The sequence below is a fragment of the Pituophis catenifer genome, unplaced genomic scaffold (genome assembly GCF_029215685.1).
Source record: "Pituophis catenifer annectens isolate HBS135680 unplaced genomic scaffold, rPitCat1.0.hap2 SCAF_8, whole genome shotgun sequence".
Taxonomy (NCBI): domain Eukaryota; kingdom Metazoa; phylum Chordata; class Lepidosauria; order Squamata; family Colubridae; genus Pituophis; species Pituophis catenifer.
In genome coordinates this window covers 83,991,731-84,015,351 of record NW_027256888.1, presented here as the reverse complement: position 1 = coordinate 84,015,351, position 23,621 = coordinate 83,991,731, and the positions used below count along the sequence as shown (strand labels likewise).

The 23,621-nt window shown below is 54.8% G+C and overlaps 2 protein-coding genes across 2 annotated transcripts in view; one reads left to right on the top strand and one right to left on the bottom strand.

Annotated features, from left to right (window-relative positions):
- Positions 1–10,243: 10,243 nt before the first annotated feature.
- Positions 10,244–15,079, bottom strand: SPR (sepiapterin reductase). The gene is made up of 3 exons (XM_070948826.1): positions 14,767–15,079; positions 13,299–13,589; positions 10,244–13,207 (listed from the first exon to the last, which is right to left on the bottom strand). Exons 1-3 carry the CDS (start codon positions 15,074–15,076, stop codon positions 13,017–13,019), a joined length of 792 nt encoding a protein of 263 aa, XP_070804927.1. The 5' UTR covers positions 15,077–15,079; the 3' UTR covers positions 10,244–13,016.
- Positions 15,080–18,521: 3,442 nt separating this feature from the next.
- EXOC6B (exocyst complex component 6B) overlaps positions 18,522–23,621 on the top strand; it is a 145,502-nt gene continuing 140,402 nt past the window's right edge. Inside the window, exon 1 of the mRNA XM_070949200.1 lies at positions 18,522–18,601. The gene's annotated coding sequence lies outside the window, so the exon portion shown is untranslated. The remainder of the gene's footprint in view (positions 18,602–23,621) is intronic.

The following is a 23,621-nucleotide window of genomic DNA, read 5'->3' as shown; positions in this document are numbered from 1 at the left end:
TCAATTTCTATCCCCACTTTTCTAATCAAAGTGCTCAGGGAAATGGAAAACCATCCCTCCCCCCAAAAAAAGTAATTAAACACGAAGACTGTTTAGGAGTGAACAATTCAGGGGCTAGGAAAGGAAATGTATCTTCTTGGTGCAATGTCCCAGGATGGCTTCCACTGGGATGGGGCTTTTCTTGTCGCCAACATCCTTAGAAGAGCCCCAGAAACCCCAGCTAGTCCATGAAGCCGGAGCCCCGAATGAGCATCAGTCTCCCGTTGGGAGGGGACCCTCTGTTGAGAGTGTTTCTGAAGGGCCGCATGGACGGATGCGATGGCCACCCAACAGCCCTTCCGGGTTTGGGGGAAAACAGGAGGGCCAGAAACACCAAAACATGCTTAGCAGCAAAACCCAAACAAAGCTAGGCAGAAAAAAATGCAAATACAGGAGGGGGAAACTGAAGCAGTGTCATGGATGGGAGACCACAAGGAAACCCAGGCTGTGGATTAACAGGAAGTAGAGTGGTCACAAAAACCAAAATGATGGCCTCAGCGGTGTCATCAAAGCCCATTTTTATGCCTGTCCCTGCTAAAGGGGGGGGAAGCTTTGATTGCACCCTTACAGCCCCCTCTTGACTTTTTTGACCCACCCTCTGCAGAGGTGAAAGAAGTAAATCAGAAAGGCTTCTTCCCTTCCATCCCTCTGCTGATGACGTCATCAAGAGGTCAGCTGAGCTCCAGGAGGATGGAGGGGGGGGGAGGCCCTGAGGATAATAAAGCCCAAGCAACTTTCAGTCTGTGAGTGAGTGAGTGAGTGAGTGAGAGAGAGAGAGAGAGAGAGAGAGAGAGACGCACACAGAGAGAGACAAGCATAGAAGTCTCTATGTGTGCAACATGGGCTCGGTGGTGGATTTCTGCTGCGCTCCCCACGGCTTCTGAGAGAGGAAGGGCCCATCAATCAAGGCCATATGCCGCCGCCGCCGCCGCCGCCTGATTTCCTCTCTTGCAATTTGCGCGGCGCTCGGCGTCGCAGCCGTCGCGGAGATGGCAGCCTCCCAGCCCTGATTAGGCTCAACAGATTTCTGCTCCTTATATTTAGACTCTCCATATTGCTTCCAGGAAAGTGCGCATTTGGAAGGCAGCGACGCCCGAGGGCCATATCCTGCCACCAGGCTCGGCAGGTAGGCAGCCGGCTCCCCGCCGGGAAGCCCTCGCAGCCGGCGCTTCTGGGGCTGGCGGGGCCCGGCCGAGCCTGGCTCTGACCTCCCCCTCCCCCGGCCTCCGCAGCCCCCGGCCGCCCCGCAGAAGGGGGGCCTCTTTCGTCCCCCCTCCCCCGGGGGCTTCCAGGCGAACTAGCCTCCCCGGCCGCTGCTGCCCATCCCCCTCTCCAGCCGCTCTGGGGGCTCCCTCCGAGAACAGCTGGCAACGAGGCTGCCTGGGTCCGCCGGGCGGGAACCCTCCGTCCCTCTCCGCTCCTCGCCTGGCCCGAATCGCGGCTGGGCCAGCGCTTCCACGGGCGCCGAGGCCAGAAAGACCAGCCGCTAACGGGCGCTGTGAGCGGGAGATGGAAGCAACTGGAGCCTCCGGGTCGCCTTTGATTCCCAGGTGGCCGCTCTGGGAGTTCCCGGAGCCTGCACGAAAATTTCGGCCTCTGGCAGAAAAGGGGCTGGGGGGGGGCGGAGGGGAGCCCGGGGCGGGAACGGGCAGGAGGGAGGCTGGGCGGGCCTCCTTCGCTTCGCCTGGGAGAGCGGGGGATTTAATCATTCCCCTGCCTTTGGCAGGCGGGGGAGGAGAACTGGGCAGCAGGGGTCGAGTGGGCTGTGCGTGGGGAGGTCGTCTTCCGTGGGGTGAGAGGTACGCTGGCCGGAAAGGATCCCGAGGGCGGCAGGTGGCGCGGATACTGTGGCAAGACCAGCTGGGGGAGGGGGGCCTCCGTCGCTGCGACGCGGGATGGGCAGCTCTTCCATCGGTAGCGGCTACATTCCTCCCCCCCCCCGCCCCGCGCAGCGCCCAAACGTTGGCCCGCGGGCGGGGTTTGGTAGGGCCCGGCTGGAGCGGGGGGGGGGGCGTGGGTGAAGCGCCGGTGAAGTGCCAGCTCAGGATGTGGGAAGGAGCAGGGCAGCCGAGAGGGCGGCGACCAGCTTTGGCGGAGCGAAGCAGCGCCGGCCCTGAAGAGCCTGGCCTGGGTGGGAGGACCCCGCTTCAATCCCACGGAAAGCCCCCCCCCGCTCCCTCCGCTGGGTCTCCGGCTCTTTTCTCCCCAAACTCGTAATTAATCGCTCAAGGCAAAAGTAATGAATGTTAATTGGCCATCTGTACAAAGGCTAATTAAAATCTACCATGCTGGGGATTCGAACGTCCTGCGAGCGGGCGGCTGAATGGAGCCGAGCCCAGCCGAGGAGGGAGGTGGGCGCAGAAACCCGCTGAAAGGATGGCGGAATGGCGAGCGCCGGGGACGCGGGGCCGGGATCCGGCTGGCTCCTGGCTTTGCCGCTTTCTTCCTTGGGGCGGGAAGCCCCAAAGCAGCCTCGAACCCCCGCCGCTCCCTCTCCCTCCCTCCCCTGCTAGGCCTTGGCCGCGGCTCCCCGTCGAGCCCCCCGAGAAGATCTTTGTAGGGAGGCTGGAGGGGGCCCCCGGGTCTCTGCTGTCGCCTCCAGCACGGAAGAGGCGCCCCCTATAGGGACCCAGAGACTCCCTGGCGGAGTTCCCCTCGCCCTCTTTCGGAGTCTTCGCCCCCGCCCCCTCCCTTTGCAAAAGGCGGCCAGAAAGAGGCGCCGTAAAGGCCTCCAAAGGCCCACGGGCTGAGTGAGAAAGAGGCCGGAGCCGCTGAAAGGGACAAGGCTTTCCGTCGTATTTGCGGGACAGGCGACCCCACCGAACAATCCTCCGCAGGTCGCTTTCCGAGGGGGTGAAGCCCCTTCCTCCTAAAGTTGACCGGAAAGCTCGCCGCTGGTTTCCGGATTTTCTAATGGGGGGAAGCCAGAGGGGCGTCACCCTCAATCCCCCCCCCAGGCGGAACAGAAATGGTCGCTCAACCGAATCAGTCCTGGGACGGAATCCTTGTGGCCCAGTCAAGTCCCTCCCAGGGGCGCCCCAGCCGAGACCCCCTTGCGGGATTGACGCGGCCCCACCAGGCCAGCACAGCGGCCTCTCGCCGCCTCCCATACTTTCTGCCCGGGGAGCTCAACCGACGCCCAGCGCCAGCCCCTCTCCTGGGAGCCTCCCCGCCGGAGTGCGGCTGGGCTCAAGCGGAGCGATCACCTGGGAGCCTACCAGGCCCCACCGTGGGCCCCGCCGAGAGCCCGAGGCAGATTCCCCGAACCGGGATTTGCCCCGTTCTCCGGGTGCCCTTGAGCGCCAGATCAGGCGGCGGGATAGCCTGGAATTCGCGTCTGGCCTTCCCTTGCCCGCCCCCTCGACCCCAGGGGGGGCAGCCTCCAGTCCGCCGGTCCCCGAGAAGCCCCCAAGGGGCCGAGGCTCCAGGGGGACCGGGAGGCCGGAGGCGCCCGGCTTTGAGGAGGCCTGGGCTGCCTTGGGGTGGCCAGGAGACGCGTTTCCATGGGAACCAGTGGCAAGTGGGCTTCACTTCATCCTCCCCTGTCCCCGAAGCTGGACTCTGGAAAGGGAAAGAAGGGGAAGCGGAGCCCGGCCGGGCTTCTTGACCTCTGGAGCCGCCTTTCTCCGGGCGCTCAAGACAAGCTGCGTCGCGCTGGTTGCCGAGGCCCCCGATGAGCTGTCGGGCGAAGGTGGCCCTGCCCCGGGGCTTGGAAGGCCTTCGGGGTCTTTGCGGCTCGCTGGGGCCTGGAGAGCCTGGGCTGGAGGGGCGGCGGAGGCGGCGGGAAAGCCGCGTCCGAGGGGCGCGCAGCGGAGGAGCCGAGAGCCAGCGCGTCCCAGGAGGAGAGGCCGTGCGGTCGGCCAGAGCAGCCACGCGAGTCTTCGTAGGACACCACCGGGCGATGGGAGCGCCGGAGAAGAGGCTGAGGCTGGGCAGGGGGGCGGTGGAGGGGGACTCCCACTCCTCGGGGTCTCCGGGTCGAAGAGCGCCTTCCAAGTTTGCAGGCCGAGTGGGCAGACAGACCGAGATTGCTGTGAGGGCAGCCCTGGCCAGGCAGCCGGTTGCACCGGTCAAGTCCGCAGGAAGAGAGGCGAAGCAGCTGGAGGCACAAAGGGAATTGCAAGCCCTTTTCATCCCTGACTGAGATATTTCTTGGGGAAGGGACGGTGCTGCAAGACTAAAGATGAAGAAACAGACTTTCTCAAAAAGAAAGAAAAGACGATTCAGACATTGGATGCCTTTTTTCACAGTGAGGTCGCACTTCTGATCTATTTTTATTTTGCAATTAATATCTTCTTATGTGTGATCTCCAAGGCAAACAGCAGCTCTGAGCAAGGAATGGCTGAGGCCGCCCAGAGACGCCACAGAGGCTGGGTGGGGTTTTCACACCTTGCAAGGTTCAAAGGTGAGAAGTTCGTCCCTAACCAACCTCTCTTGCCCCCCCTCCCCTCCCCTGCCCAGCCCTATTTAACTCCCACCCCAGTCGGCCCCCTCCCCGTCTGATGATCCTAGCTGTAGCAGATGAAATTGGGGCTCTTTAATAAAACTTGTTTATTGGGAAAGGTGCCGTCACACTCCTCCTGATTTGGGGCCTCTTACATTTCTCTTGACTTATGAACGCAATTGTCGCTGGAGTCTCTGTTGCTGAGCAAGATGAGTTGCTGAGTCAAATGAGTTGCACATTTAGCACCTTTTTTGCTGTGGTTGTTAAGTGAACCACTGCTGTCATTAAGTGAATCACATGATATTTAAATGAATCTGTCTTCGCTTGTCTCTTCTTGTCAGAATCTGTCTAGGAAGGTCACAAATAGTAGTCACGTGACCCCGGGATACTGCAATTCCCATGGATACCAGGCGCTCAAATGTTGATTATGTGACCACAGGGACCTTGCAATGGTCGTAAGTGTGAGAACTGGTCGTAAAGTCCCTTTTTCAGCACTGTCATAACTTGGAATGGTTGCTAAGTAAGTGGTCATAAGTCAAGGACTATGTACAAACTCCGTCATAAAACCAAGCAGCCAGTCTGGCACTGGATGGCTGCTGAGAGTTTTCAGGTTGCTGGCAGACTGAACACTCTTAATGGGTTCTTTCTTTCCATCCGCTCTGTCTGTCCTTTTGTGTTTTCAGACAGACCCACAATGCCACATTAAACGCTCAGACTAGAGACCTGGCCTGAAACCAAATCAATGAAATTCATCAGAATCAAAATCTTGCTCTGAGATGCGCCAGAGGATTAGAGTTAGTTCAGCGCAGTTTATGCAAAAAATATATATCTCAAAGTCTTGGCACATTGGAAGCTGACTAGGAGCCTGTAGCACAGTGTGGTTGCTGGAGAAACAACCACGATGTCCAGTTGGACTGAATCTGAAGTGCCGTGTCCAGATCTGGGCAGTGACGTTACGAAAGAGGAGGAATTGAGGGGCCCTTGGTGCTCTCTGAGCTGGGTGGTTTTCTTGCAGGCGTTTCATTACCCAACTAGGGAACATCATCAGTGCTAGAGGAGGAATTTCCTGGTAGTGAGAACCATTCATCAGTGGAACAGCCTCCCCCCTGGAGTTGTGGGTGCTTCATCCCTGGAGGTTTTGAAGAAGAGACTGGACAGCCATCTGCCTGGGATAGTTCTTGCCTTTGGGCCGCAGGTTGGATAAGAAGACCTCCAAGCTCCCTTCCAGCCCCAGGATTCTGTGAAACAGGAGACCCTGAATTCCATTTGGTCTGGAGACCCAAGTGGTCGGCAGAGCGGTTGCTGGGTAGGTTCAGCCTGGGGAAAGGAGGCAAAGAGGAGATCAAATACTCAGTTCACCAGACAAAGGATGAAGCTCCCAAGGGCAGGAATACAACCACTAAGGGGGCAGCAGGGGGCAGGCATTACGGGGCCCTGAAGGGCAGTGAGGGCTTTTGATTGCAGTCCCAGAGAACTGAGAGGGGAGTCTTGCCAAGGGACCTTATGGCCCCAAGCAGGCTTGCACTTCTACTCTGCAGAGAGCGGAGCCAATAAATGGGAGGGGCTGCAAAGGACAGATAGACACCCCCACCCCACCCCACCCCCAAAAAAGCCCGCTCCTGAGTCAGGCCGATAATTGTTGCTTTCCCAGAAAATGAGCTCACCGATCTCCTTTTGAACTCACCTGGGCTTCTCTGCAGGTCTTGGCGGGAGAGTTCCGGGAACAGGCTCTGGATTCCAAACAGGGCCAACAAAGGGTTGCGGAGCACACTGCCCTCCAGTGGGGGAAAGCGGTAAAACCTGTGCTTCATCAGCCTGACTAAACTTGTTTTCACACAGTCTGAAGAACAAGCAGTTTCTCCCCCTCTGAGCGGTGGAACAAGGACTCCTTGGTCTCTCTGTCTGTCTGTGTGTAAGAGGGAGGGGGCCCTCCAGCCGTCAGCTGCTCTGTCCTGGGTTCTCATTAACAGGCCCTGGAAGAAGGGAAAGTCCAAGCAGAGTTGCTTACAAGGCCGGTCAAACCACTGACCCTCCTCCCCCCTCCCCAATTCTCCCCCTCAGGCTCCCAGACTGGCCGCTCTCTCTCTCCTTCGCTTGGTTGCCCAGGGAGGAGCCAAGCGGGTCAAGCGGGGCAGGCGGGGGAGGGGGGATGCCGGGAGGCCGTTCTGAGGGAAGGTTATGTCCGCCCCTGGACTCCTTTTATTCCCAATATACAGGCAGTCCTCGACTTAAGAACCATTGGTTGAGGGAGGGGAAAAAGTTGACTTATGACTGTTTTTCACACTTACAACCATTGCAGCATCTCCATGGTCACGTGATCACAATTCAGATGCTTGACAACTGACTCATATTTATTAATGACCGCAGTGTCCCGGGATCACGTGATCCCCCTTTTGCAGCCTTCTGACAAGCAAAGTCAACAGGGAAGCCGGGTTTCCTTAACAACCGTGTGACTAATTTACTAACTGTTGAGTGATTCACTTAACAACGGTGGCAAAAAGGGTTGCAAAAAAGCGCAAAACTCACTTCACAATTATCTCGCAACAGAAATTGGGGGCTGAGTTGTGGTCATAAGTTGAGACTCCCTATGCTGGGGGAAAATGTCTGGCTGGGAGGCTGTGACCTCCTTTCTCTGGGGCCCAGACATAACCCCCCCCAATGTCTAGAAACCCAAAGGGGGGCAGAGCTACAGCCACCCGCCCTCTTTGGAGGTGCTGGCCAGCCTGGTGGACCCTGTGGCTGAGCAGCTTCTTTGAGGGAGGGGACAGAGTGAGGCCCCTCCAGAGAGTGGCTCAGGAGAGGAGAAGGACTGCCTTCAAGAGCAGGGAGGGGGCTCTGGGCACTGGTGGTCCTGCTTGCTTTCGGCTGCTCTCCTCATCCCTCCGGACCCCTGAAGGAGCTGTGGAAATGAGAAACTAACTGCCCTCTCCCACCCAACGGGAGACCCCCTGCCCATGGGGAGCCAAGGGGGGGAACACAAAGAAATGCCCTTCTGTGGGGATTGGGGAACAAGGAGAGGAACCGGGCAGGCTGGCTGGCCTTCCCACAGTTTAATTAATAACAGAATATATATATTTTTTATGGAAGCCTCTATTAACCCCAATTGAGGCGCCTCAATCATTAAAAGGCTCCTGGGAACAGGACAGCTTTAGAGGCATCCGGGGCCCTCTGGCACTGGAGCCAGTTAATCAATTACCTCTCCCTGTTCTTGGCCGGCCCACGCAGGAGCCAAGCCACCCATAGCCGCCAAGAGGAAGGTAGGGGTGTGTGTGTGTGTGTGTGTGTGTGTATGTGGTATTCCCTCCCATCGCCTCTTCTTTTCCACAGTACCCCTCCCTCCTGGCCGTGCTCACCAGGACTCTGTTCCTCAGGCTGCTTCCAAGGGTGGGCTCATCCAGAGAAAGGGCAAAGCTGAATGGGGAGGGAGCTTGGTGGCAGCCAGAATTAAAAGCAGGGGAAGGAAGGAGGGCTAAACAGGAAGACCTCCGTTGCCCAAGACAGCAGCCCAGACGGTGGGGTGGGACTGGAGTGGGGGGGATGGGAAAACTGCCCCACAGTCCGAAGGGGGCCTGGCAGAGGATGGGGCAGGGCTGCTCACAGCCACAGTAGAACAACTCCAGGGGAAACAAGGGCAGCCTTGAGTTGGACTTCCCGTCTTCAAGAATGGGATTGACCGGATGGTGGTGGTGGATTCCTGACCTGGGTGGGCTTGATGAGAGATCCTCCAAGACCACCATTTAGCCCTTTTAGATATGACTGAGGCTTCATTTACATATTGCTTCTCTCCTTGATCAGTTTCCATCCATTGCTTCTTCTCCTGCCTTCAGGGGCATTGGAGAACAGGTGGAACCCCCCCTCTTCTTCTTTGCAGCAGCCCCTCAAATACCGGAAGGCTGCTGTCATGTCCCCCTAGATGAGTCCTCCTTTCCTCCAGAAAGGCCAAACCCAAATCCTGCAACCGTTCTTAGTGAATTTTAGTCTCCAGACCTTTAAGCACCGTGGTTGCTCTTCTTGGCACTCTCAAGATCTTTTTTGCACCGTGGTGACTTTGGGCCAGCCTGCCCAACCCACCTCAAAGGGTGGTTGTGGGGAAAAGTGGAGGCAGAATTAGATTTGTTTGCTTTGAGTTCAGAAACACAGAGAAGGTGGGATGGAAATCTGATCATCATAATCATACAGGATCTGATCTCCACCTGTGGAAGGCTCTGCTTCAGTGAATCCCAGCGCTTTCCTTCTCAAGCCCTGAGAAAAAGGCAGATGCTCCCCAGGGCTGCCTTTGTGAAGACCCCGCCCCACCAGCCCCTCCCAGACCCCGGAGCTGCTGTTTGGTGGCCTTCTAGTGCCCCCTGCTGGCCACCCACAGGAAACAGGCCTTCTGTCGGCGACACCATCGGGAGGGGTCCTAGGCCAAGGACAAAGGTCAGCCCAGGGGAGGTTGGACCTGCACCAGCAGAGTTGAGCTTTTTGGTGGGTTTTGCCCTGGGAGGGTTAGGGGCTTTTCATGACTGTTCTGGGGTCGCTCCTATTTTGCATATGCGAGTGGAGAGGGGGGGGGAGGAGCCAGAGCTGCAGAGGGAGGGGGAGCTTGCAGCTTATTTCCTCCTTTCTCCATCACCCCTTCCCCAGCTGAGGGCACCTCTTCCCATTCTCCCCTCACCCCAAAACATTGCTGGGTTTCTTCCTCTCTTGCCCGCTGGGAGTGGCTGCTGTTCTTCATCCAGCCAGAAGGGGGAGCCTAGATCCCCCCAAAGCACCTCATCATTGGAGAGAAGTTTGGGCTTAGCAAATCAGATGCTTTAAAGGAGGGGGGAGGGGGAGCAGGAAGGAAAAAGTTGAGCCATGAAGGGGCTTTGCAAAGGGACACCTGACAGCACATAGAAAAGAGCCCGGGATGGGAGCGCCTTGAGCAGAGGGTTGGACTAGAAGACCTCTGAGGTCCCTTCCAACTCCAGCTGAAAGGAACCTGGGTTGTGTGAAGGCAGGCAAGGAAGCTGGCTGGGTCTTGAAACAATGTGGTTGCTTCTCCCAAGACGGGGGAGGGGGCTCAGAGCCAGAGGGAGGAGGCAGGGATGGCACAACTCCCAAGGAGCAGGATGACCCAGCACCCTCCATTAGGTGTGTAGATCCTGCACTCACAGGATGTTTCCGTGTTGTCCTGCCAGGGGGCAGCCCCACTGCAAATTGCACTACAATTTGAGAGAAATGGCTGTCTAGTCTCTCCTTAAAAACCTCCAGTGATGAAGGCAAGTCTTTCCACTTTTCTCACTGTTAGCAAATTCCTCCTTAGTTTCAGGTTGCTTCTCTTCTTGATTTGTTCCCATCATTTCTTGTCCTGCCTTCGAGTGCTTTGGAGAAGAGGTTGACACCAAGTGTGACACTGTCCAATTGTACCTAGTTAGCACAACATCCAAAAGACACAAAGCCCAGTTTTTTGAGCATGCTAGACTCATGTTTGTTTGTTTGTTTGTTTGTTACAACTTTTCTTGCCACCGTTGATAAGTGAATCACTGAAGTTGTTAAATCTATATATATAAAAGCGAAAACCACCCATGCCATAATCACGAAATCTCCAGAACCGTAAAGTCTACAAACTTGAAATTTGCCACGTATGTTCCTCTTGGTTTCTAGGTACTCACTAAGAAAGGATTTTTTGAAATGACCATCACAGCATTAGTATTTCCTATATTATTATTAACACGCTCTGATGCTAAGGAGGTTTACTCTCCCTCCCCACCAAATGCAAAACACAAGCAGAGGAGAGGAGTTTCAGTTTGTTTTATTTTCACAGCAACAAGCAGCTTTACTACAGAACAGTTGAGCTAAGCCACGGCCAGGCTCCTTCCTGTCTCCTTCTTGCTCACATAGCAAATACTGTTTCACTTTCCAAACATGCTAACTCCTGATGCTAAGAAGTTCTAGTCCCTCTCACCACCTGAAAAGAAATCTGTTCCAAATGCAAAACACAAGCAGAGGAGAGGCATTTCAGTTTCAGTTTTACTTTCACAGCAGCAGCAGGGGATAGGATAGGGGAGGCTTCTGTGCAAGGCTGAGGGAGAGAAGAGGAGAGGCTGATCGTAACTACTCATTAATGTTCAAGCTGTTGATTTATCAAGCCCGATCGCATAGTTTCGTAGCGGAGCACGGGTATTCAGCTAGTTAGTGATATGATTGTTAAGTGAATCTGGCCTCCCCAGTCACTTTGCCTATCAGAAGGCTGCAAAAGGAGATCCCGATTCTGGGTCACTGCAGCTGTGAGTCAGTTGTCAAGTATCTGAATTCCAATCACGTGACCATGGGCATGCTGCAACGGTCGTTAAGTGTGACAAAGGGGCGTAAGTCACTTTTTTCAGTGCCGTTGTATCTTTGAACTGTCACTAAATGAACTGTTGTAAGTTGTGGACCACCTGTACAGTATCACATTGACATAGCAGGTATTGCAGGTGTTTTATTATTAAGCTGCTCTAATTTGAGCTCTAAATGACCTACATAGACCTATGAGGATCATTTCTGGTATTTGAAATACAAGCCAACCTGCGGTTTATCTTTTGCCTCAGAACGGGGCTGCCTTCATCGCTTTCACTGTTGCTGGCGATTAGAGGGGTTTGTATATGCGTGTTTGCAGAAATAATTTATTTAACCTTCAGAAAAGGGGAAAAAAAGGGCAGGTTATGACTTTAAATGTGTTTTCTTCTTCTTGCGTTAAGGGATTTTAAAACGCAACAAAAATAAAAGTGTTCAGAAATGCTCAGAGTAGGGTTCTTTCCTTCCTTCAAAAACATCAGTTTTCGATTCAACAATCAAAGTTCAGGGTTACATGTGATCAATGCAATCAAGTGGAAGGCTACATAAATGATTAACTTTAGGGATCAGGCAACATCTGGCAGAGTTTGTGGGTTGGATGGTTTCATTCATTGAAGCTACTGGTAAGCTCCCACTGTGAGTTATACACACTTTTAACTCTTAATGTTATATCCTTAACGTTACAGCTTGACGTGATGATGATGCTATCTTGATGTTGTATCTGGAACGTGTATCCATCCTGTCCTGTGACTAAGTAGGGCAGATGGGTGGAATCTAACCACCAGATTGTAAGAACACAAGCGAGCGGTCAGACTTGGAGACCCAAACTCACCGGTAGCCTCACATTGCAATGAACAAGGACCTGCATTCAACTTCGCAGCTACTAAAGATGGTTGGCCGAGCAGCTACAAAAACAGCCAGGCAAGTGACTGAAGCCTGGGAAAGGAGCTTCTTGCCAGTCAACAGGACTGCTGATTTACCACCAGCTTTATCAGATATTTAGGAGGTGGGGGCTTGGCAACACCAGCAAATGACAGCTAATGGCTTAATAACTGGCCATCTACACCCCAATCAACCAATAAAAAAGCCACGCCCAACCAGGCACCCTATAAATGCTAGACATAGAATAGCCCAAAGGACACACTGTTAGCAGAGACCAGTTCCCTGAGGATGGGCTCCACCATGAGTCTGAAAGCTCGGAAGACAAAACCTCTGGTCCCAGTGACCGACCCAGATTGGATCCTGCAACATTATCCTGGGACACACCTAGATTTGCCTTCAAGCCCAAAGAAAGTCTGGAACGGAATAGGATCTCCTGCCACAGGCAGGGGGTTAGACTAGAGGACCTCCAAGGTCCCTTCCAACCCTATTATTCTTCCTCCAGGGACCTGCAAAGAGGCCCCAAAAGGGACTGGCCGGAGGGGGCTGAAGGAAGGTGCGTGGCCCACAGCCAGCTCCAATCTCCAGCAAGGTTGACCCCGACTCACAGCAGACCAGACTGCAAAAGTCTGTGAGAGGGCCTAGCAAAGGAACCGCTGTGAGCTCCCGGCCACCTGGGGAGGGGTGGGGTAGACCCTCCTGCTTGGGCGTGCATCCCCAGGTGGAACTTTAAAGCCACCCCAAAGGTGAAACAAGGATCTATGCAGAATATGGAATAACTACCTATGGAGATTCTCAGTCATTCAGGTCAGGGGTGGGTTCTACCTACCTTTACTACTGGTTTGCAACGGGGCCGTGCTTGCGTGCTTGCACAGAAGCGTTCTGATGACGTTGGGGTCGGTGGGCCAGTTTTACTACCAGTTCTATAGAACCGGGGGCAACCCACCACTGATCCAGCCATGGTTGTCCCAAAGGGGCTTTTTCAAGAGGCAACTGGATTTCCGCTCAGAGCTGAAGAAGCTTTTTGGACGAGAAGCAAAACGTCTTCACAGAAACACAAGAAAGTCCAGTTGCCGGTCACTCCCTCCCCACTTAGCCCCACCGTCCACCCTGGGAAGAGCCACAATTTCCGCACATAATGCAAAGGTAGCTTAGAGTAATTTTTGGCTCTTTTTGGGCACAGTTACAGTTCAGAATTTTGCAAAATGCTTCTACAACAGCCTCAGATACAAAACTTCCAAACAGAGGTTATTTACTGCAGCATGCATGAAAAAAAGAGCCGAGAGAGAATAATTTCTGCTCTTTTAAGGAAGGAAGCCATGCCTTAGAGGAGGACCCTCCAACGGAGAGCTGCTCAGGTGTCATAGAAGTCCACGTGGGCACCGGATTCAAAGGTGTTTGCCAGCAGGAGGTCCAGCAACTTGTGGGCAGAGACGTCGCAGTCTATCAGCTCCCCAGATTCCTTCAGGTGAAGGAAGGCCTGCCTCAGCTCCGGGTCTGCCGAGAGGCTGCGGGCCTCTTCCTGCATGGAGGTGTCCAGGGGGCCTGCAAAGAAAGAAGGCGGGGCAGAAAAGGGCCGCCAATCACGGGGACTCCCGGCAGAGCCAGAGGGTCCGCAGGGCCCCCTGGGACTCACCTGGGGCGTAGTTCAGCACCCGCACGTCCGGCTCTTCGGCCGCTAAGACCTGGAACATCATGTCCCGAGCCGCCTTCCCCGTGCAGTAGAGGGTCCAGCTCTTGAAGGGCTTCAGGGCGCAGAGGGAGGAGATGTTGACCACCAGGCGGCTGAAGCCCGGCTGGGCAGGAAAGGCCTTCAGGACGGAGGCGGTCAAGCAGAGGGCAGAGGTCACGTTGAGGTTTAAGTAGCTGTTGACGTCGCCTGGCTCAGAGAAGTCCGAGAAGGTCTTGGAGACGTCGCCCAAAGATGCTGGAAGGGAAAGAGGCCCCGCTCACCTCCAGCTTCTGGCCAATCAAGCACAAATGAAAATATGGCCCACAGAACCCCACAGAGGGCCCGATTCTGACTGTGGGCCGTTGTTGTGATGAAAGCTTTGGAGCTGTTCTGCTGACCTTCATCAAATTAACGCCTCCAATACTTGCTGAGCCAAGCCAGACCCATAAGAGGCCTTGGAGGGGGTGGGGAGCATCTCGCCTTCCCCCAGATATGCCTAACCCTCATGGGCAGCCCAGCTGCAGCCAAACTCCTCCGAATCAAGGTAACAAGGTTGTCACAAGCTCAGGCTCATCATGAGCCACAACATCTGGAGCCAGCTCCACTCCAAAGACAGGAGTGGGAAGCCCATGGCCCACTGGTGGGAGCAGGCAGCACCTGCCTAATTCTAGAGCTGGGAAGGAGGGAGGACCACTACCTTATCCCGGTGTGGGGTAGTGGGGAAAGTACGGGCCTAGAAACCAGGAGACGGGGAGTTCTAGTCTCGCCTTAGGCACGAAAGCCAGCTAGGTGACCCTGCGCCAGTCCTTCTTTCTCAGCCGCCCAGAGGGTTGGGTGGGGGAAAGAGGCGGCGCAGAGGGGAGAAAAAAAATCCTAACGGTCACCACTTTCATCATCCTGGCCTCTAACTTCTCATGCAGACCCCACCCCACCAAGCCAGGAGGCTGCCAGGGGAGATGTTGAGTGGGGGACCAGACCCTTCTCCCCAAGAGGCCCTCACCTTCGCAGGAAGGCCTCCACTGGGCTTGCTGGGCCAGAAGGGGAGGGAGCTTCCCTTCCTTCCCACTGCCTTGCCCCCACCCTTCCTGGGGCAGATCCTGCACCTTGCACCCCCTTCCTCTCCCCACCCTGAAAGCTGCCCCCCCAACACACTCCAGCCCCAGAGAGCCAAAGCCCCCCGCCCCCCCGCCTCCTCTGCCTGGGTCTCTGTGCTTCTGAGAAGAGGGGCTCCCCAGAACTGCGATCTTCCCCCAGGGGCCACCCGGCGAGTATTATGGGCTGTCCTGGCTGGCGGGGGAGGGGAGCCTGGACTGAGTGCCTTTCGCCCAACTCAATTGTCGAAGGAAAGCCCCCCCTCCCCCCCTTTGCTTCGGGGCCCAAAGTCGCCCACGACCCCCCCCCCCCCGATGGCCGAGCGGCGCCCGCCTCTCACCGGCGTTGTTGATGAGCAGGAGGCGCTGGGGGTCTCCGGCCCCTCGCAGCGCCCGCCCCGCCTCGGCCACGCGCCGCAGCCCCTGCTCCGAGCCCAGGTCGGCCGGCAGCGCCCGCACCAGCAGCCCCGGCCAGGCGGCGCGCAGCTCGCCCTCCAGCCGGCCCAGCGGCCCCGCCGAGCGCGCCACCAGCAGCAGCGCCGAGCCGGGCGGCAGGCGGGCGGCCAGCAGGCGGGCCAGGCTCCGGCCGAGCCCCCGCGACGCCCCCGTCACGATGCACGCCGTCCGGCCCCAGCCGCGCCCCGGCTCCATCGGCCGCAGCTCCCGAGCGCCGCTGCCCCGGCTCCAGCTGCCCCGGCGGAGGGCGCGGCCAGGAAGCCGGGGACGGCAGCAGCGTCGGAGGAGGCGGAGAGAAGCCCGAGCGGGGCTTGGACTACTAGGAGACTCCAAGGTCCCGTCCGGCTCTTCGGCTGCTTCTGCTCGGCGCCCGCGTCCCCTTGACTCGTGCGGGCTGCTCCCGAGGAAGGGGGCAGGGGGGAATCGGCCCAATGGTAGGCAAAGGATCCCTGGGCGTCTGCTTTGGGGGAGACGCGGCTCTTCCGAGGGATGAAGGGCGCAGATTGGGACTCCTGAGGTGGCCTTTGGGCCTTCGGTGAGAAGGCTTTTGCCCAATCAAGGCAGGCCAGGTGTGCCAATGAGAAAGCCCATCAGGCCACTTCTGCGCCCCTGGCTTTTCGCCAATACAGCTGCTGGGATCCTGCTGCCTGGATGGTGCGGAAGGATCCCTATGACAGGCTGTCATTCAGTGGCAGTTTAATCTGCGCTGCCTTCTGGCCGCTTTCCAACACTCCTGCGGAGAGCTGGCTACCATTTTGGATGCCCCAAAGGGCTGTGAAAGTGGCAGCCAGTTTCCCCCCTCCCCCAGCCTCTTCCTGGCTCAATGTGAAGGACATAATCCGAAGAAGGACAAACGGTGTTTCAGAGCACCAGTTTTTGGCCATCCTTCCAATGCGCACATGCCCTGATTTGGCTGGGTGGATACTATACTGAACAAGGACTACATTCAGTAGCCAAACAGATTTTAATTCAGCATATCATGCAAGGCAAATTTTTGTTTATCTCATGATTATGTTACAGAGGCTCAGAAAAGTGATTGACTGTGCTGAAATTCTGCTGTTTCCACCAGAGCTGAGAATTTGAGGTTCAGGTCCTTCCTAATGGAAGAAACAGGCTTTTGCTCTGAGGGTGCTTCCTCTTTTGTCTCTGATCCTTGTGTGTTTCATGCAAACTGGCACCTCTTTGCATCAGTGTGACTTTCATGTACCGTAGGAGCAGGTCCTCCTGGGATCAGCTTAGAGCCTGATCTTTTTTTGGTGATATTTCAGCCTGAGGTTCTTCTAAGATGCTGCCTGCAGTCTGAGTCTCTGCTCACTTGTTTTCTATGTAAATTCAAGGATGTTTTGGTTCTTTTCTTTAATAAAGTTTGATTCTAGTTCTCTCTTGTGAGATTGGTCTGTCTGCTCAGAAGAAAGAATAGGAACAAGGATTGATGTACTTAGTCATATGCCTCGGTGCTCTAGGGCCATACATACCAAAAGTTTGCTTCCTTTTTTATCACTCGTTTTCCTTGCCGTTGAGGTCTGCGACCCATCTCTTTCATACACTAGTGTTAGGGGTAGATAGTCAGTCAGTAAATGAATTGCCTGGAAGATAGGTGGCGGTGGCAGTAACTGCCAAGGCCCCCACCAAGGCATGATGCAAAGACTTCCAGCTTTCGGTACTCTATTTACCAAAGGCAGATTAAGGAATAAACCCTTGAAAAACATTTTGCAATTATTCCTCCTTCATGATGATGATATTTAATTTATTGCCACACACGCTTCTTCCCCAGGGATTAATATCTCAGTAGCTCCAATGACCCTGAATGAGCTGTGAGAGCATGGAGTCATTCTTGCCAGGATGGGAAAAACGGGTGGGCAAGCAAAGAGTAACCTGCAGTGGGGCTGAGGGCCAGGGAAGCCAACCCACCCAGGAGAAGAAACTGCAAAATCAGGCAGCCATCAGAAGCCCCTGCAGTACTGTTGCCAAGGAAACTGTGGGTGGCAACACAGAGAGAGCTTCAGGTGAGAGACAAGGAGGAACCTGCTGATTATGAAGTGTCAGCCTGTGAAACAGGCTCCTATGTGAGGTGATGAGCCCTTCCATGCTGGAAATCTTCAGAACCCGCCAGTCATTGCAGATTCGGTTTGAAAAAGAAACACAACATCGAGGAAAAGAACTGTGTCTATTGCAAGGATTGTTGAGTTCACAAGAAGATCCCAAACAAAAGAAAAGCCATGATTTTTATAGAAGTTGAAGGGTACAAGGCAGGAAATCCTCGATTGGATGGCCAGTTTGGGGAAGTCGGAAAGGTCCTGGCCAGGCCAAAGGGATGGTAGTCTGTCTTTGAGTTACATTCACTCATTCCAATGTTCAAGGTTACAACAGTGCTGAACAAGCAGGACTTGCGGCCAGTCCTTGAAATCGCAGCCATAGTGACACCCTGTGGGGTCCTAGGAGGCCCATTTGCAACCTTCCCTGCCAGCTTCTCACAACAGGCATTGGGGAAGCCAGCAGAAGATTGCAAGTTGCTCCTGTGAGTAGCTTCCACTCTTGCCATCTTTTCAGCTGGCTGTATTCGGAGGGACCCATTAGCCTGCCTGCATGCTCGAGACTCTGTTCCTCCCCGTGTCGTGGCCACGTGAGGTCATCGCTCAACGACTGTGTGGTCCTGGGGTTGCAATGGCAACAGGCCCTGTGGGATGCCCTTCAGGTGCTTATGCAAGTCCCACCTCCTGAGGCTGCCAAGGTTGCTCCTGCGGCTCATGCAATGGAGCCGGGGCTGAACTCCAGGGCTCTTCCATCTCCTCTGCTGGAAAGACCTCAGGTCAGAAGGCCCTCTTCTGCCTCGCAGAGAGACAGCAACATGAATATAAGGAGTGGATCTACTCAGTACTTAAATTTACACTGAAAAGCTACGGGATAGGAAGAAAACCACAATTTTCAGAGAGAAAAAAAATATCCAGTTGGATGTCAGGACGGTGCTCTAGGCCAGGGCTCTCCAACCTTGGCCACTTTAAGACTACTGGACTCCAACTCCCATGTTCCCTTGCTGGCTGAGGAATTCTGGGAGTTGGAGTTGACAAGTCTTAAAAGTGGGCAAGGTGGGACAGCTTTGATCTAGATCAGAGGCCTTCAAACTTGGCCGCTTTAAGACTTGAGGATTTCAACTCCCAGAATTCTCCAGCCAGCATAGTTGACTGCATAGAGAATTCTGGGAGTTGAAGTCCACAAGTCTTACAGCTGCCAGGTTCGAAGGCCTCTGATCTAGAGAGTCCGAGAAAGCCTTGGATTAGGAGAAGGGGGGGGAGGTAGGACAGAGACGTGGCAGGGGGTGGACTGGATGACCTCTTGAGACTCTTCCCTATGTAATACCTCCATCGAGAAAGGGAGGGGGGTTCTAAGAGGTCATGCACTCCAGCCTCAGGGCAGAGGATTTCCCCCTTCCCGCCCGAGGAGAAAGCCGGGCAGGGGTCCGGGGGCGGAACGGCCACGCGGCGGAACGGCCGGGCGCCTGGGCGCGTTTCCGGGGGAGGAGAGAGGGCGCGGGGCGTGCGTGCGTGCGTGCGTGCGGGGCGCGGCGTGGGCGTGGCCGGGCGGCGTTGCCATTGCGACGGCGAGGAGCTGGGCGCGGCCCGCCATGGCGGAGCCGGAGAGCCTGGAGACGGCGGCCGAGCACGAGCGGATCCTGCGCGAGGTCGACAGCACCGACACGGCCTGCCTCGGGCCCACCCTCAGGTGCCGCCCCTGCGGAACTCCCCGCCTCGGGAGCCGCCCCTCCCCCCGCCGGGCAAAGGCTCCGCGCAGCGACCCCGCTCTCTCCCCGGCCCCAGGGAGGAGGAGGAGGAGGAGCCCCTGCCTGGAAGGGCCCGGCCGGGACCCCCGCAGGACCGGCTCTTCTCCTGGGCGCGGGCCCCTCCCCCCCTCGGCTGCCATGTTGACTTTTCTGCCCCCCCCTCCCTCCCTCCGTCCCCGCCTGGTTCCTGCTGCTGCCTTTGGCCGGGGAGGGCGACCCCCCTTCCCGGCTCCTCCCCTGTTCTGCTTCATTAGCTTTCTCCTCATTCCTCCCTGGGAGCCCCCCCCCCCCGGGGTCCTTGAGGACGGTCCTCCTGCTTGAGCAGGGGCTGGACTAGAAGACCTCGGAGGGCCCCTCCAGCTCTATTCTGAATCTGATTCTGATTCCTCCTCCTTCTCCGGGCTGCCCCCCCCGCCGCCCCCTTGGCCATCAGAGGATGGGGGCGGAGCAGCTCCTGTTTTGGGGAGCCCTGGCAGTGGTTGGGGGTCACTTGGGAGGGGAGGGGGCTATGGGGAGGGTTGGGGTCCAGCGAGAGAGATCCCCACTTCTGCTTTTCTGGCGCGGCCTCTGCTTTCCTTTGCTCAGCCGGGGCCTCAGGGTTGGTGCCCCTTCCCCTCTCTGCTGACCTCTGGGTTTGGGAAGGCACCTGGGTTGGCCGGAGAACGGGGCAGGGCAGCCTCTGGACAACCAGTCAGTGCATCTTAAATATAAGGTTCAGCCTCTGCTTCCCCTCAGGCTGCAAGATGGAAAGGATCCTGCTAGCCTACAGTTATGAATCATAACTTTAATTTTATCCATTTGCATGGCTCATCGTTCTGTTTTTCTGCTTCGTGTAACGTCCCTCAGTGAGCGCTTCCTGGCTGCGATGAGAATTTCCCCCCTCCCTTTCCCTGAATTTAAACAGTATAATGTTCCCTCTGGCCTGCAGTGATGTGTGCGGTACACTGTTTCTAGATGGAAAAAATGGCATTTAGTTTGGAGTGGGTGTCTGTATCTGTTGGGCACAGCAGAATGAGGGATTAGATTGGAAGAGAAGGAGCTCAGGATGTCTCCCACTTCATTCAGAGTTAGATTTCCTGCTGGGAAGGAAATGCAGTGACAGAACCGGACCTTCCTTTGCTTTTTTGATAGACCCTCTGACCTTCTACCTCGCGTGGATTACAGGCCACCCCCAGGTTAAGAAAGGGGACCATTCCTAAATTTCTCCTTAACTCAGATTTTTATGCCAGGCGGAATTTGTACTTATGAACAGCCTGCGTGTTGCTAAAAACGGCAGATGGCAGACTCCTTCCTTTCACGAACAGATGGAAACAGCCTGTACATTAAGTGCCTATGGAGATTCTCAGCCATCCAGGTCGTGGCTGCCCCAAAGGTGCTTTTTCAAGAGGCAACTGGGCTTTATTATTTTTTCTTTGAAGACGTTTCACTTCTCATTCAAGAAGCTTCTTCAGCTCTGACATTCCCCACCATCCCGTCAGAGCTAAAGAAGCTTCTTGGATGAGAAGCGAAACGTCTTCAAAGAAAAAACAAGAAAGCCCAGTTGCCTCTTGAAAAAGCACCTTTAGGACAGCCTGTATGTTAAAAAGGTGCTGCTTTGGTGGTTTAAGAAAACAGTGTGTGCCTTTAGTAGTTCATTGGTTCGAGGAAAAAGAATGCCATCATGCATTAGTACAGCAATATGCAGCCTGTTCATATGAGTTGTCCATAAATTGGACATTCTTAACCCGGAGGCTGACTGTAATCAGGATGATTCCTTTTAGATCTGGAAGATTTCTGGAAGATTCATATGCTGTGCAGCATATGAATGGACAAGGCCTGAATGAGCCTGAGAGTCCAAATCCCCACAAAGGGGTCAACATACAGATAAGAGCTCTTAAATTGAGGCTACCTGTACCTGAAGAGTCCCAATATAGGATTACACTGGTTCTATAGTGCCCCCTAGTGGCCAGTGCCAAATACAAGAACGTGTGAAAAAGCTACAACTCCCTAAGTGCCCCCTCCAGGGCTCTGGATTGGGGGGGGGGGGTTGTCTGCAAACTTGGCAACTTTAAGACTTGTGGACTTCAACTCCCAGAATTCCTCAGCCGGCAGAGCTCCGTAGATAGTGCCATGCACAAAACGTAACAAACATTGAAACCACCTGGCTTCGTCCGTATTCCCTTTTTTCACAAACTGTTTTCACTCATGGCCATCATTTATTACTTGAACCCTGTGCCGGGAGAGCTGCTTCAATCCGGGCTTCATCAGTCAATCCATCAGTGGTTTTATAATGGGCAGACCCCATTAGGGGGGTAGGTAAGAGGAGCCCAGCCCCCCGCTCTTGTGCCTCTGCTTGAAACTGACAAGACTTTAAGCGATTATACCTGAAGGCTTTTGCCTCCCAAGTGGCCCTGGCCCATTTCTGGTACACGTAGTCCTTGACTTACGACCACAATGGAGCCCACAATTTCTGTTGCTAAGTGAGATGTTAAGTGAGTTTTGCCCCATTTTATGACCTTTCTTGCCACAGCTGTTAACTGAATCACTGCAATTGTTAAATTATTAACATGGTTATAAAGTGAAACTGGCTTCCCCATTAACTTTGCTTGTCAGAAGGTCACAAAAAGTGATTCCGTGACCCCGGGATGTTGCAGCCATCATAAATATGAGTCAGCTGCTAAGCATGTGAATTTTAATCACGTGACCCTGGGGAAGCTGCAACGGTCATAAGTGTGAAAAACCATTAGTCACTTCTTTGAGTGCTATTGTAACTGAATGGTCACTAAATGAACTGTCGTAAGTCAAGGACTGCCTGTACCTAATCAAAACCCAAACCCATAAAACTGATAACCCAAAAGCAGAAGTACCTGCAGCCCTTCTTGCCCTGCTTCCAGATGGGCAAGTTTGAAGGAGAAGGGTGGACTTCCTTTTGATTTTAAGGCTGCCAGTTTCAGTTCATGCTGGGCATGACTGGTGTTTGTTTTTCCAAGGGGCACCTGCAGGAAACCCTGCTTTCCTGAAGAACGATGCTGCAAAGGGAGCGGGCATTTGCGTGGCTTACTTGTTCCACATTTTCTCCTCTGCTGGCACACAAATGCCTCTTCAGAGCGGTTGCGGGAAGGAGATCAATCAGTGGCTTCTCTGAGAACAGTCAGCCTGCTTTTTTTCAGGTCTACTGAGGAGCTTCTTAATAGCAAAAGGGGCCCTAATGGACCAGGCTATCCGTGCAGCTCTATCCGAGCCGGCTTAATGCAAGTCCGTAGGTCAGGCAGTCTGACCTTGGCAGCTGGAAGACGTGGGGACTTCAACTCCCAGAATTCATGGTTGGCTGGCTGGGGAGTCCACAGGTCTTCAAGTGGCCAAGGCTGGACACCTCTGGTGTTCTAGGTTGACCAGAAAATACATACTCTTAGTAAGCTTTGCTTGTCCCTATAATTTGTCTAAAGAAGATGAAATCTTCATTAATATCTCATTTGTATCAATAAACTTTATGCAACTTACAGGCCATCCTTGACTTGCAGCCAAGTGGGGACCAGAATTTCCATTGTTAAGTGAGTGGTGACCAGTTTTGCGGCCATTTTTGCCACGATTGTTAAGCAATTCACTGCAGTTAAACGAATCCCACAGTTGTTAAGCAAATCCGTCTTCCCCTGTTGACTTTGCGTATGGGAAGCTGTGAGTGAAATTCATGGGAGCTGGGGACACTGTCGTCCTCCTAAATAAAGGCCAGTTGCCAAGTGTGTAGTTGGATCAGGTGACCATGGGGATGCGGTGATGGTTGTAAGTCACTTTTTTCAGTGCTGTGGTAACATCAAACGGTCACTAAACAAATGGTTGTAAGTCGAGAACTCCCTATATTAGCCAAGAACTGTTCTTCCAGGACAGCCAATTGTTTGCATTTTATCCTTGCCAAGTAGTTGCTCCTTGAAGTCCCCCGCTGTCGTTCATTGGGCTGCTGAAGGAAAGGGGCTGCCAAGGGTGGGAATCTCCACCTGGGTCGTTGGTGGAAGGAAGGCTGGCCCTCCCTCTGCGGCTGTGTGTGCAGCTGCTCCTTGCATCCACTCTGCATCTTAGGAAAGGGATGGACAAACTGGGCGGTGTCTGAGGAATCCAGATGAGGAGGAGGCTGGAAGGAAGAAGCTACGAGGATGGGTTGGAGGCGTTGGGTGCCTTTAGCAGGATGAAGGGCGGCCAGGGAGATGACAAGGCAGGGCTGGCTCGGAGGCAGGCGGAAGGTCAAGGGCTTCAGTGAGAGGGAAGTCGCTTTTGGTGGGTGTCGTTCCTAATGGCAAGAGCTGCTTCTCTGGTGCTCCTTAAACAGAGGCAGGCTGGTCTTCTGTTGGGGAGCCACTGGGCAGGGGGTTGGGCTAGGTCCGTGATGGCGAACCTATGGCAGGTGTGCCACAGGTGGCATGCAGAGCCATGTCTGTGGGCAGACGAGCGCTGCCCTAGCTCAGCTCCAGCACGCATTCGCACACCGGCCAGCTGGTTTTTGGGCCTTCCGGGCCCACCAGAAGTCAGGTAATGGGCTGTTTCTGGCCTCCGGGGGTGGGGGGTGGGGAAGGCCCTTTTCGCCATCCCCAGGCTTTAAGAAAACCTCTGGAGCCTGGGGTGGGAGAGAAACGAGCCTACGGGGGCCACCGTGCCATTGCGTGCCAAAAGCAGGGGGAGTATGTGTGTGTGTGGGGGTCACATGTGCGTGCGTGTGGGGGGCGAGGTACATTGAATTACGGGTGAGGGCCCGAGCGTGCGCAACCCCCCCACACTCCCCCTGCTTTTGGCCCACGATAGCAAAACGCCATCACTGGACTAGGTGATCTTCAAGGTACCTTCCGACCTGTGACTTATAACTGTATTTTAAAATCGTTAGGATAGGTAGGAATGCCTTTAATCAAATTTATCAATCTTGATACAATAGAGTTTATGATATTTACTTTCCCCTATTTGGATTTTTATCTATGTCAGATTTAAACTGACAAGAGT

Excerpts from the sequence above, each read along its gene's own strand:
- SPR (XM_070948826.1), bottom strand. The coding sequence starts at position 15,076 with ATGGAGCCGGGGCGCGGCTGGGGCCGGACGGCGTGCATCGTGACGGGG. Across the intron at positions 13,590-14,766 it reads CCTGCTCATCAACAACGCCG|CATCTTTGGGCGACGTCTCC; the intron begins GTGAGAGGCGGG and ends TTTCCCTTCCAG. Across the intron at positions 13,208-13,298 it reads GGTGCTGAACTACGCCCCAG|GCCCCCTGGACACCTCCATG; the intron begins GTGAGTCCCAGG and ends CTTTCTTTGCAG.